At 33.9% G+C, this 14505-nt stretch overlaps 1 protein-coding gene across 1 annotated transcript in view; it reads left to right on the top strand.

The window, feature by feature from the left end:
- Unc13c (unc-13 homolog C) overlaps positions 1 to 14505 on the top strand; it is a 576758-nt gene that overhangs the window by 459451 nt on the left and 102802 nt on the right. Inside the window, exons 22-23 of the mRNA XM_078049590.1 lie at positions 7639 to 7716; positions 12341 to 12418. Of these exons, the coding sequence (XP_077905716.1) occupies positions 7639 to 7716; positions 12341 to 12418 (156 nt within the window). The remainder of the gene's footprint in view (positions 1 to 7638; positions 7717 to 12340; positions 12419 to 14505) is intronic.

The following is a 14505-nucleotide window of genomic DNA, read 5'->3' as shown; positions in this document are numbered from 1 at the left end:
GCACAAAAAGTTGCAAAGTGGGGTGTCTTGAGAACTTACAGATAACAGGATTTTGACAAGCACAATACAAAGGCAGATAGTAGGTTAATGATCTAAATGGTTCAACATTTCAAGTTAGGGAGTAAACTTAGATCCCAACACCAGAATTTATGAGGTGCTGCTAAGGTTTTAGAGAGGGTTGTTGTTCAGTCAGGGAAAGCCAGGCACGGGTAAGTTTAAGACACAGGCTGGCATTCCAAGCAAGTTTAGAAATTGCAGTAATTTATAGTAACATAGAAATTAACTTTTCATGACTTTGTGACGAGATGGCTCCCAATCTTAAGATGGAATTAGGCTGGGTTCATCACTAGAAGATTTCTGTTATACAGGTGAAGTTTAGACTTAATCTTTTGGCTAATTTAGGGAACACTAAACATTGGGGGATTGTTGAGCAGGGTAGGAATTTAGAGGAACTATCTATACATTCCTGTGTCTGACCAACCTAAATGTAAGTCTGGCTCCATGGGTTGAATGATGACTGAGGTTTTGGATGTTCATTCAGTGAGAGCTCACTGATTACTTGAACACTTATTAATGTTATAATGGGGTAGTAGTGAATAAGCATAATCTCTATCTGAAGAAAACTTATAGTAGGAAGACCAAAACTGTAAATAACTGTGACAAACTCAAATGCTATAATCAGAGGATCAAGAGGTTGAAATGTGTGTGTGTGTGTGTGTGTGTGTGTGTGTGTGTGTGTGTGTGTGTGTATTTTGACATGTTAGAAAATAGGGGAATGACAAAACTCAGTTTAAATTTTGTACTTTTTAAGATGTATTAATTCTTAGATATCAAGTCTGCTATAACAAAATACCACATACTAAGCATCTTAAACAACAGAAATTTATTTTCGCCCAGTTCTAAAGGCTAGAAGCCTAAGATCCAGGTATCCACAAGTCTGGTTTCTTCTGAGGCCTCTCTCTCTAGTTTGTAGATGTCCTGCTTTTTCACTATGTCCTCACAAGATCTTTCCTCTGTGTATAAGGTGTGGCTGATGTCTTTGTATTCAAATTAAGGATGACAGATTGGATTAGAGTCCATCATAGAGGTGTCATTTTACCTTAATTATCTTTCTCCAGTTGGGTGTGGTGGTGTATGCCTATAATCCCAATAGTTTGGAAAGCTGAGGCAGGAGAATAGTAAGTTTGAGGCCAGTCTTAGCAATTTAAAGGTGCCCTGAGCAACCTAGTGAGAGCCTGTCTCTTCAAATAAAAAAATAAAAATAGGGCTGGAAATGTGATTCAGTGGTTAAGTGCCCCTGGGTTCAATTCCTGATACAAAAAAAAAAAAAAAACCACAACTTTTCTCGAAATACTGTCACATTCTGAGGTACTGGTACAGGGTTCAACAGAAGAGGTGTTGTTGTTGTTGTTGTTGTTGTTGTTGTGTTTTAGTTGTCAATGGACCTTTATTTTACTTGTTTATACGCAGTATTGAGAATCAAACCCAGTGCCTAAAACAGGCTAGGCAAGCTGTCTACTACTGAGCCACAACCCCAGCCCCTCAACAGAAAAATCTTGAGGAAACATATTTGAGCTCATAACAGATGTGTACATTGATCATGCAACTGCTTTAAACCAGAAACATACAAACTACATATCTTCATTTGACATTATCATTGAAAAGACTGAAAAGTTAAGGTCCATTGTGAATGGCAGGTTTGGGTCTGAACCTGTTCAGTGAGGTTAGAGATAGGCTTAACTCTTAGAAAAGTTTAATCAGATTCTCTCACAGATAATTAGGAAAGATGTCTTGCAGGAGATAGCATCTTTATTAACTGTGATAAGACAGAGTTATGCTAAGGTAACAATAAATCCAGAAATTTCATAGTTTTACACCACAAAGATTTAATTCTGTATCATAAAACATCAAACCGTTTTTGAATGACCCTGTAAGATATCTTCCCCACTCTGTGGCAAAAGAAATTTAGCCCAAGAGGTCCCCACAAGGAGATGCCATGGGGTAAGTCAAGCCCAGAAGGCTCACAAAATAATATGGGAAAACTAGGTCCACATTGTAAAGAACCTCAAAGAACAGGCTAAAAGGCTAGCCAGCATAAAATGTGCAGTCACGAAGACTGTTAAGCAAACTGTCAGCATAAACTCTATTACAATATTTTTTTGCCATGAAATACGTTCAACTCATATCCTTGTACCTATTATTTAGGAAGACTCAAGTAATCTTCTACTCTTTAAGATAATAACTAAAAAAACATCTATTTCGATTATTCCTAGAGAGAACTTTCTTGGTATTAGATGATAACAGTCCCCTAATAGGATAAAATCTATAAAAGAATTATTCTAAAAGCTGAATGTTGGGTAAATACCAAAAAAATAAATGAAATGAGGTCATTAGGAATATAGTGTTTGAGAAAGTATGTCACATGCTATTCTGGGAACTGTAGAACCTGTAGCAGATGAAGGATCATATGAGAATTCAAAACTCAGAGTGTATATATTTAGTAACATACTATTGTAGTTGTACACATCAGACAAGTACAGCAGAAAGTTCATTGTTGGAGGAACCAGGAAGCAGGTAATGGCAGAAGACATGGAAGTAATGTGAGAAAGGAGGAATGCTAACCAGGCCAAGGTCCTGAACAACTCCCCTGAACAACTCAGCTTTCTGAAGCTGCCAGGCTGAGCCCAATCCAGCCATTTTGGGATAGGAGGGTATAGACAGATCCCATCAGAATCACACTTAAGAAACATTCACTCAACCAAGAAGAAAAGATTTAAGTTCCATGTATGTGCCACTGAGAAAATGTGTGTTTTTTGGTACAATAAAAATTTCAATTAAGTAAAACATTTTTAATGTATAGGAATTCAACAATATCTAATCATTATCACAGATAAATAATGTAATAGTGAAAAACACTTCCTTGGAAAGAAATTTGTGTTTTGCATTGAAATAGAGATTCTATTTTGTGAGAATGATTTTAAAAAATCATGTCAGTATTTTTTAACTCTCACAATGTCTTAAAACGCAAAATAGATTTTAAAAAGAAAAATAAATAAACAAATGAAAGGATACATAAACATCATTTGGATTCTTTTTTTTCCAGTGTCAGCCTTTTTATCTATAATTTGTGTCTATGTAAAAATTAGATAGAGATGAAAGTTTGTGATTAATATAATTTGCTATTTTGTAATAACTTCAGACCATTGGAGCTTTTTCTTTTGTTTTAATTCCATAAGATGTCACTATTAGTCTCAAACACTCTACCCTCTTAGGATTGGAATACTCATATCAAAATACACAGAAAATGCATTCATTCTCTTTTTGGGATTTATACTGATTTGAACCATCTCCTAGAAATAAGACATATTAATGATGCCTGCAGATATTTTAGAAGATTTCGCCCTCAAAAAATGGGAGTTTCGGGGATGATTATTTCTTCTAAAGAGTTTATAAGAATGATTAAGATGCCAAACAAGATGCTGCAAATTTCATACAAGGGACATTCAGAAGCTGAGCTGACTCACCAAGTGGGTGACTACTCCTGTGATCATGTTGTTGCTCTTAACAAGTACAGAGAGTTTGATTTTAAAAGGTGATATTAAACAATGATACCATTAATATTACTTAAAAACAACACATATTAACTGATTGTCCTACATACAAACTTTTCTATTTTCCAGATGGAGATATTATGGTGAACAAAGCACATGCATTCCTATTCCTGGTTTTCTGGAATCTTATACTAGTTTCAAAATTAATAATAACAATATATTAAGTCTGTAAAATGCTAATATTTTATATAGGGTGTCTCACTATATAAATCTAATGTATATAGGGTGTCTCACTTATTCTTCACAACAACCCTGTGAAATTGATACTATTATCTTCCCTAAGTTTCAAATGATGGCACAGGCTCAAAATATTTAAATTATAGAAACAAAGCACCCACCTAAAAATGGTATGCATGCAATGCTTTTAATCACTACGCTGCATTCCCTCCTCATCCTGAAGTGGTCAGAAATAAATTGGTGAGCCTGGGAAGAGAATCTCACTATTTTTACTTGTGAGGCCAAACCTGGGCATCTGTGGTGGAAGAATTGGGGTGCCCTATCATATTTTGGATGTGTTAAAATACAGAACATAAGGCATCCAAGTTACAGTTCTGCTGTTGGTGAATTGATGTGACAGTCTTCCTGTCCTCCTTTCATTGATCTAATACTGTACTGTTACATGCATAAAATGTGAATGAAAGATACGTTTTGATCCAGAATTCTTAACTCACTGATAAGAGCAATGCAATAGATGGAACTACTGGAGTGTTAACAAGATATTCAGCCCACTCCTTCTAGTGTGGTGTTAGCTCAGAAAACCACAGAGCCTTTGTCTGGATAATTGATGCCTATCCCACTGGATGCTACACCAGTAGCTGCATGTCAGATCAGAACTGACTGAGGCTGGGAGATATTTTAGTCAGCCTGTCTAATACTCTAAATGCAGCAGAATCATTGGCTTCTACTGCCACAATCCTATTAGAATTTCATCTTTTTTTAAATATGGAGCTCTTGGAATAGTAATTTTTTTGTCTGCATCTGTAAAAGAACCCTCTACCTCTCATGATCATTTCTTCATATAAACTGTATTTTATTATGGAACAAGATTCAAACATACCCACTAGGCTGCGTGTGGTCTCTCTGCACTGTTCTCACTTCTATAGCCCAGTCCCCCAAAGATAATCATAACCTAAACGCATATACAGGTCTTTCTTAGGACCCCTTCCATAGTTACCCCTGTCTTCCCAAGTATTAGTTAGGACAGTAGTTCTCAAACTAATATGGTCAAAATCACTTGAAGGTTTGTTTAAGACCCAGACTACAGGGGCTCAACTCCAAAATTGCTAACTGCAGATATGGGATGGGACCAGCTGTTTCCAGGTGATGCTTATGGTGCTGCTGATCCCAGAGCTGCACTCTGAAAACCAATGAGTTAAGAGGCATTACATATGTATTAGTATTAGGAGACAACTGTCTGGTAGTGATTTTATTTCATTAAATAAATTAAAATGAAATTGAAGTTGCCCTTAAAATATGCACTGCACATTTTGAATCAAGTATACTTTGCATATTAGTAAACAATACCAAGGAGCTATTACAGCATTATAATTGCCACTCTGCAGGCACATTGTCTTAAACTATATCCCATAAGACTGTGCACTTTTCTTTACCTCCAGTCCATCCTGGCTTATTTCCATTGGCATTCTTAGTCTAGAGAATGTGAGATCCCAGGATTATTTATTCCACACGTAAATTCAAGGGACTAGAGTTTTTCTATGATGTAAAGCAAAGTGGTAGAATATGGGGGATTCACTGAGGATAATTGTAAATTGAGGTCTAGATTCTCCTTTTTTTCTCCAGAAAAAATTAATGAGCAAATAAACAAAAATGACCTGTTCAGCAAGTAACCCAGGGGATTTTTGTGTATCCCAAACTTTATCCTGAGCAAGTTACAATGTCTGACTTGCAACAAGCTCCTGAAGTCAAGAATATGACCTATGTTTTTTCTTGCAATATAGTGAAATGATTCCTACAGTTGACACTGCCATTAAGAAATTATAACTTGAGAGTAATGTTCATATGTACAAAGGAATGAGAACTCCTTAAGAAAGCCCATAGTAATTCAGCATTATGTCTAAAGTAAAATTTGAAGATACATTTTTAGAAGATATTTCAATCTGATCAACCATCTGTTTTCCCAAATATGTTGGTCTGCTGCTTGATAAGCTCTTATGTCTCAAGACTAACTTTCTATTTAAATTGATGCATATTGTCACATTACCACATACTTCTAAAAAATATCAATTTTCTGTCTACATATTGTCCCAATTCCAGATTCTCATTGTGATTTTAAAAGACTATAAACAAACTTATAGTCACATTTGGTGCATTGATGTTTATAGAGTAAACACTTTCTGTTAGCTTGACTTTGGAATATCTCTCATAGTTGATTTTGAATTAAAAACAAAAACAAAAATATCTTCAGGCATTATATATTATACAAAAAAGGAAATAAAAATGTTTTTATTTAGACTTTCTTCTAAAAAGAGATGATATGTTTCTACTGTTACTTTTGCTTCATCTTTTCTAAGAAAATCACATCCACATTTGGTTTATGACACTTTAAGCTACATGTTAAAGTAGTAGGATCCAAACTTATTGATACATATTTCCATAATTGCAATAAAATTTGATGAACTTAGTTTGTTCATTTTTCTGTTTTCCATAATTAATGGAAGCAAAGGGCATCCTTAGATTCAGAAATGGTTATAAATAATGTTGTAAAGGTGTTAGTCAGCTTTTTGTCACTGTGACCAAGATACCTGACAAAAACAACTTAAAGGAGGAACAGTTTATTTTGGCTCATGCTTTCTGAGATTTCAGTCCATGCTTAGATAGCTCCATTTTTTTAGGTCTAAGGGTGAGTAAGACAAAAATATCATGGTGGAAGGGCATGGCAGAGTAAGCCAAGAAGCAGAGAGAAGAGAGACGTACAGAGACAGAGAAAGGAAGAAAAGGGAAGTACAAAGGAGGCTATAACAGCAAACACCCTTCCCAGTCACAACCTCAGGGACTACTTTCTTCAACCAGGTCTACCACCTCTCAGTTTCCACCACCTCTCAGTTTCCACCACCTCTCAGTTTCCACCACCTCTCAGTTTCCACCACCTCTCAGTCCATTCATCTGTCAGTGGTTTAATCCCCTGATGAGGTTACAGCCCTCGTGATCAAATTACTTCCCCAAAATTCCACTTCTGAATATTGCTGCATCAGAGACCAAATTTTCAACACAAGAGCCTTTGGCAACGCTTCATATCCAAATTATAATAGTAAAAAGTGGTAAATGTATCAAGACATAGGATAGTATGACATAACAAAAGCTAACATTTGGGGGTTTTAAAAAATATTTATTTCTTTTAGTTGTACACAATGCCTTTGTTTTTATTTATTTATTTTTATGTGATGCTGAGGATTGAACCCAGGGCCTCGCACGCACTGGGAAAGTTCTCTACCGCTGAGCCACAACCCCAGCCCTAACATTTGGGTTTTAAGGAATGGTTTTTGATACTCTCAGTATGATTCACTATCACTGAAATAGTCACTACTAAGTAATGTGTACATAAATCAGGTACTTAGAAATAATGGAGAATGTTGATAAAATGACCACTACAGATAAATTTGGCATGACAGGTATGGAAGATGATACAGAGCATAATATTATCTATTTAAAAATGGGAAAGGGGACCATTAAAGACCACTACATAGTAAGTACACAGCATGTTGGAGGTTGCCATGAGATGGCCAATGTATATTCTGAGTAATAGAAAATAAAGCATTTTACAGTGGAGCAAATTATATTAAAATAGGATGGATTCATGTGGAATATTTCAAATGTACTCAGAACTATGACAAATTATCAAGTAATTATGATACTTTGATTGAAGTTTTTTTTATAATGATTAGATTTAATCACTGTTGATGGCTCCCTTTCAGGGAAAACACTTAAGTTTGACCTTGAATTAGCCTATATAGTACATGTAAAACTGCATACTTGCCGGAATAAATTTCACAGTGTTTTTCTTTCTTAGACTATCAATAAAGTTCTGGTCCAGTATGCGGCAATTGTGTCAAGTGATTTCAGTTCATATTGTGATAAAGAAAATGTGGTAAGTAAAACTGTTTTTACTTTCAAGTTATCTCTCATTGAGATTTACTTCTTCCAGTTTTGAGGAAGCAAGAGAAATTATTAATTTCTTTATTCATACAGGACAATAAGAAATGGGGATCTCAAGAAATTATTTGAAAATATCTCTAGTAGTCTCAAATTGGTTTCAATATAGGGTTCACAAGAAGGTTGAAAAGTGTCTCAAACCTTTGGGTTTTCCATGTTAATAAGAAACAAGATGCACATATATCATTGAAAACTCACATACTCTATAAACAATGGGATCTGAGAATTAGGAAGTTAAAATTAGATAAGTATTGACAACAACTAGTTTCACTTTAACACCAATGCTAAAATAAGTATAATTTGTTCTTTATATTTTCAAGTAGATTGAGAAGAATGGTTAGTATATGGAATAAATTGGTTCTTACTGTGAATTATTAATGTATTTTTTGATGATTGAGGAAATACGTATAAAATTCAAACTATTATTCCAACTTTCTCAAGAAAATGTATAAAGAAAAGCAAGATAAACTGATTATTTGGAATATAATCAGGGCTGTTTTATGATGAAAGGTGAAAGACTCCTTATTTACCATTTGTATTATTAGGAAAAATACAATGACAGCACTAAACATGTTGACAAGAAAAATATGTTGACAGGAAAAATATGTTGACAGTAAGAGGTTTCAAACAAAAAGTATTAAAAGAAGTGGTTAAGAAATGAAGAAAGGATTTTTAAGTTAAATTTTTAAGAGCTTTATCTTTTTTTTTTAAGAGAAGAAAACAAGGAATTTTTCCCCCTCAAAAAAAAAAAAATCAGTCCTTGCTATTTAAAAGAGAATTCTAAGAAAGCTACTAGTCTGCTGAAACCCCACTGACCTCTTGCTGACAGCTCATTAAGTCAGTCCTGATGATTCTTAAGGGTTCCAGAAGATGCCTCTTTCCCTTAAATTAATATGCTGCCTAGAAATTTTAACTCTCACATATCTCAGCAGTGATTTCTAATTGACACTTATTATGAATATTTTAAAGTAAAAGAGAGTATTATTTATTGGAAGCATATGTTTCTAATTAAAGGATAGAAGATAAACATATCTGAAGTTTATATTAAAATTTTAAACAATGCCTTATAATTTCAAAAAAGATTCTGTTTGTATTAGGATAGCAAAATGAGGAGTCCAAAAGTGGTTGTGAAATACTAAAGTTAATTCCTTTTTTTCACAAAGGAAAATTCACTTTTAAAGACTCCTACAGACTTCCAAACTTGATGTTTTACAGCACTCTACATTATATTTTATAATAAAAACCATAAGATAAATATTATCAATTAGTATTTTTGTATTATTTTATGTAATTTTTCTGTTTCATGCTTTTTTAAAAAAAATATTTATTTGTTTTAGAGTTGGTTGGACACAATACCTTTATTTTATTTACTTATTTTTATGTGGTGCTAAGGATCAAACCCTGGGCCTCACGTGTGCTAGATGAGCACTCTACCTCTGAGCCACAATCCCAGTCATGCTTTTTAAAATAATGTTTTATAGTAAGAAAAAAGAAAAAGAAGCCCTTGCAAATATTCTAGCACAGGAACTTTCCTTCCTCAGTTGTTCTTCCCTACTTACTGATACCTTCACCAGCCTTATACATGATTGCTTAAATACAAAGAATCATTTTAACATTTTGTGAGTATATTATAATTATGCATAATAATGGGATTCATTATGCCATCGTTGTCCATGCACGTAATTTGATCAATCTCCTTTCTAGTGCCTTCTCTTTCCCTCCCACCTTCCCTCCTTCTAGCCTCTTGCTCTACTCTAGTGATCTCCTTTCTGTTATTATTAGTATTATTTTAACTTCTAACTTTTATAAAAGAATATAAATTTGTTACCTGATTTACGCTTTCACTTGAGACAAAGGGAATAAGTGCTTTTGTACATTTTCATGAATACATGTAACTATTATTATAAATTTATTTTAGTATTAACACCATTGAAATTTATTGTAAATTTCTCAGTATATAAGTTGTGATATAGTAGTTTATCTGCAAATTGAGCTAGAAACATTTAAAGTTAGACATCATTTAAGATATGACCACACATTTGATTTGCTAGGGGTCAAAGTTAAAGACTACAGTGTCCATGTCAGAATAAGTAATGTTCTACTGTGACATTTTAAATTGCAGATGGGTCAAAACACTTTTATCCTTTTGATCCCTTATTCTAAAAGATATCAAAATTATCAAAATCATAATTGCTTTATTTTTGATAATTTAAAAAATTATTTTCAACTCAGAAACACTTCAGCAATGTAGAAATGGCCCTAGTTTAAACAAAACTAATTTTTGAATTCATCATATTTCAGGTTCCTAACTGTTTTAGATTTAAGATCAAATGAAATGGATTATATTTTTAGGAAGAAAGCCAAAATGCACAAATAAAAAGATACGATTTGACTTCAAACATGGGTTATTTTAACTTACTAAAATCCTAAACAAGCAATACCCCTGATTTAGATTAATGTTCTTTTGTTTATTTGTTTGTTTACTATGATATGTTTAAACTAAAAGCCATTTCATGATTACATTTAAGGTAGATTTTTGTAATCTAGTTCTCATCAGTTATTTGATGAATTGATTTAAAATACTGATATAATAAAAGTGAACTTTGGGCATTTCAAGGCCACAAAAAGCTTACTAAAAGAGGAGAATTTTATATTTATTTTTATCTCCCTCTGGATAATTGTATCTCTTTTTCTCCATAGCAATCCATAGGGTCAGTAGCAATCCATGCCAAGAGAGCCCAACCACCCATTTTTATTTTGTTTTTAATAGCTCAGAAATGATCATGTTAAAAAGGCTTGGTGGTTAGTCTTCATTTATAAAGCTGATACTGGGATCCTGTTATGTGTGCCAACAAAGACAGGCTTCAGTGCTAATGTCGAAAAATCACATGAGAGTCAGACCCACTGGGAGCAAGTGATAAAATCCTTCACCCATGTGAAGGGTTCTCATTATAAAACATAGTCTTATTTTGACCTTGGATTTCTTCCTGGTACAATTACCAAATTCATGCCAAATCTTCCCCTTCTGCAATAAAAATTATCACAATGACCCTATTTCCTAGTGGAAGAAAATAGCACATTGGCTCAGTGTGTGGACATCAGGGCAAGATGCTGAATTCCCCTGAAAATTCAGAAATAGGAGTAAACCTAGGTAAAGTAGTTCTGATCCTGGCTGGGGTCAGAATCATTTATGGAACATTCTGATTCAGCTAACTGGAATCTATGAGAGATAAATCTCAGTTATCTGTGCTAAAAACAATTAGTATTTAAGTGACTAGAATCAAAGGATCAGAATAGAAGTTTAAAATTGTTTTCATAAATCAACATCAAGATGTGGTCACTTTAAGAGTCAAGTACAAAGTTTTTCAAAGGTCAGGAATGTGGTTAAGGCAATAATAAAATCTTTCCACTGATAAGAGCTACTACCTCTCTGACATCCTGTGAGTCCTTTGCTTGACTCTCTGATTCATTATTGGCTCATTTCCCAGCAACTTGAAAGATATATCCATTTTCCTTTCTTTGTTGTCTCCTCCACTGATGTACTTACTGGCTCTTTAGAATTGATATGCAGGAAATATTAAATGATTCTGTAACTATTCCAAATTTTACTTTTCCAATTATAAATTAATTTCCACTCTTCTAAGATCACATCTAGTCTTGTCACAAAGTTTCACATCTTTTTTTATTATTATATCTATGAAACTTTGGAAACAGAAACAACGTTTTTAAGGCATATATTATGTTTAAAGTAATGTGCAATAGTCTGCAAGTAAGAAAAAATAGAAAAAAAAGCAACTCAGCAAGTACAATGTGTTGAAGGTTAGCTGGTGAGAGGCAACTTAAATATAAAGTAATATAAAGCAAATGCCACATAAGTGATAAAAAGAAAGATAAAATCTAGGAAAGAAAGCTCTAACCCAAATGATAGATATGATTCATAGGCACAGAGGAAAATGCAAAGGGAAATATGGATCAGAAGCAGGTAACAAGGGGACCTGAATATCATCAGCATGTGCACTTTATCAGTAGCAAGAGAAATTCATTAAAGGTGATCTTACTTTTCTGAAAGTTTTCTTGGATTTAAAATTTTGAGGGTTGGTGTTGTAGCTCAGCAATAGAGCACTCGCCTAGCATGTGTGAGGCATTGGGTTCAATTCTGGGTTTAATATGTATATATTAAAATTTTCAGATGGTGCTTTGTCTTTAAACAGTGAAAGTTCAGAATTTAAACTAATCTGTTTTTCCCAAAAATAATGTGGCTAATTTCTAAGCATGAAATGCCACTATATTCAGGATAAAAAAAATCCTAGGAGCAAGTCTCCAATGGTCTATTGTGTAGTATGTTTTTAAATTTCATTTAAAAACATTATATTGATCATTATAATGTTTCCTTTTCCATCTTTAGCTGTTAACCATATTTTGAAGTAGCTGAGTGATTGTATTTGCCAAATATAATAGAACAGCAATGAAAGCTGTATACTGCCACATTTAAGGTAAATTCATTCAATATATATATTTATATGATATTCAAAATAGTTTTCTATTTTCCTTGTTTAAAGCCCTGTATCTTGATGAACAATATTCAACAATTACGAGTCCAGCTGGAAAAAATGTTTGAATCTATGGGAGGGAAAGAGGTAAGTGTGTTCTTATTCCTGCATTTGTTGAATACCTACTTAGAGATCATTAGCAGCATATCTCCTTAATCAAATTTTTACATGGCTTGTCAAAGAACGTAAAGTGATGATAATCTAAAATCCCATTATCAATCAAGGCAATTTTTATCTACAGCAGAGTACTTTAGTAAAGAGAAGTGTGAACGGAAGGAGGGAGAAAGCCTTTTGTCTTGTGTATATAGAGTCATATATACACAAATATATGCATATATGCTAATGATCTGTAAAGCACCACAAATAATAGATTTTTTTATTGTATTGTACAATGTCAGTTTAATATTGATGTTTGTTATGAAATACACACTGTGGCATGAATGGTTTTGGATATATCAGTGGTTTATTTTTCACATCAAAAAAGCTATGTCAAAATGTGTTGTGTGTTGTGTCTGTAATGTGTCATGTCTCTGTCCAACATCTTTGGCTTCCAATTCCATGAACAGAAGAAGGAAGGAGAGAGATTCTTTTATGAGGTTTGTGATAGTATGCATCTGATCCTTTGCCTGGCTGTTTCTCTGACATTACACCAAAAGGCCATTGCACTGCCTACTTAACTCTCATTTGCTTGTTTGGATCAGGCGGAGTGAAACATTAGCTGTGCACTTGCCTCTTCCTGCCTGGCAGTCCTCCTCATGCCTTCCCCACCCCCACCCCCCACCAGTAGACCCCCCAAACATTTGACTGTGTGAGGATTGAGAAATGGAGAAAGTGCTGAGGGCAAGAGTCTTGAAGCAGGGTTTCTCACTCACTCACTGTCCCCTCCCCATAATGAAACAATCCTGAGAACAATCCTAAGAATAGCTCATTTTGAGTGTGTGGATATTTCTGTTCAAAGTTAGTATACATTATCCTAACTGTGATAAGATGTAGACATATGTAAAACTAGGTTGAAGTTCAAAGCACATATCTCTTTTATTTCTAAATCTGTGTTGCTGGAAATGCTTTTTTATGATGGTGCTTCTTCATGTACGAAGTTGCTTTTAACCCTGAGAGGATATTTATACACGCCTCTCACTCAACTATGTCTGTTTCATTTTCAGTCTCTTAAAAAAAATGAAGTTGCTACTTAACATCCTACAAATGAGAAGCACCAGAATATGTGTGTGATGGTGCAAAACTTTTTAACATGAACTTTTATGAGCTGTGTTTCCCTTGCAGTCTCAGTTTAATTTGCACAAAATAAGGCTTAATTCCCCAAAGTGTGTTAATGACTGTTGCAAGGTTGGAGGGCATCAATCTCATTTCAAACTTCATGTGCTAAACTGGTTGAGCACAAGCTCTTAAGGATCATAACTTAAGATCCCCTTCTTAATTTTAGTGTTGCTTTTATATTCAGACTTGTAAGTCCATTTACAATTTTGAAAAGTAGTAAATAAATTACTGATTTCTTATGGGAAATCCCGTCTCCTTTCAGTGAATTGTAAAGACCAGGAATCATTTTAGAATGAGCTTATGTTTAAAATGTCATATTTCCAGAAATTTCTCTACATGTTATTACTATTTCATTTTTATTCGGTATGTGCTCTCCAATATGACTAATATATTGCTGAGCCGAATATTAACCAGAAAAATCAGAAAAGACAGACCGAACAGATTAACCAAACCTGTACTTAGAAGAAACTGTATGGGCTAAGCCACCTGGTAAGTAAACAAGTTGTTAGGTGGCTCAGTTGTCAGTCAAAAATGGATTCTTATTTCAGATAAAATTACCAGTTTGAAATGTCCCAAGTTTCACACTATAAATTTAATTTTGAGAACTCTTTACTGGAGAAAATAAGAAAGACAGAAATGCTGAGTGTGGTGAGTTCTCTTTTTATAGCCATGCAATATCTATTTGTTAAATTCCTCATACATAATTTAAAAGGAATTTTTTATTTAAAAAATGAAATGAATGTCTAGCATCTAACTATATAACCTGTTGGATGGATAACATTGACCTTATGTTCCTTCATCTCCTACATTTAAATACCTTTCTTCCCTTTCCTCATTATATATGTATTCTCCTCTATGTTTTCTCTCTCTATCTCTGTCTCTCCATGCATAGTTCTTTT

The sequence above is a fragment of the Ictidomys tridecemlineatus genome, chromosome 5, assembly GCF_052094955.1.
Source record: "Ictidomys tridecemlineatus isolate mIctTri1 chromosome 5, mIctTri1.hap1, whole genome shotgun sequence".
Classification (NCBI taxonomy): domain Eukaryota; kingdom Metazoa; phylum Chordata; class Mammalia; order Rodentia; family Sciuridae; genus Ictidomys; species Ictidomys tridecemlineatus.
The sequence above is the reverse complement of the archived record's forward strand: the minus strand, read 5'-3'. Positions and strand labels throughout refer to the sequence as shown.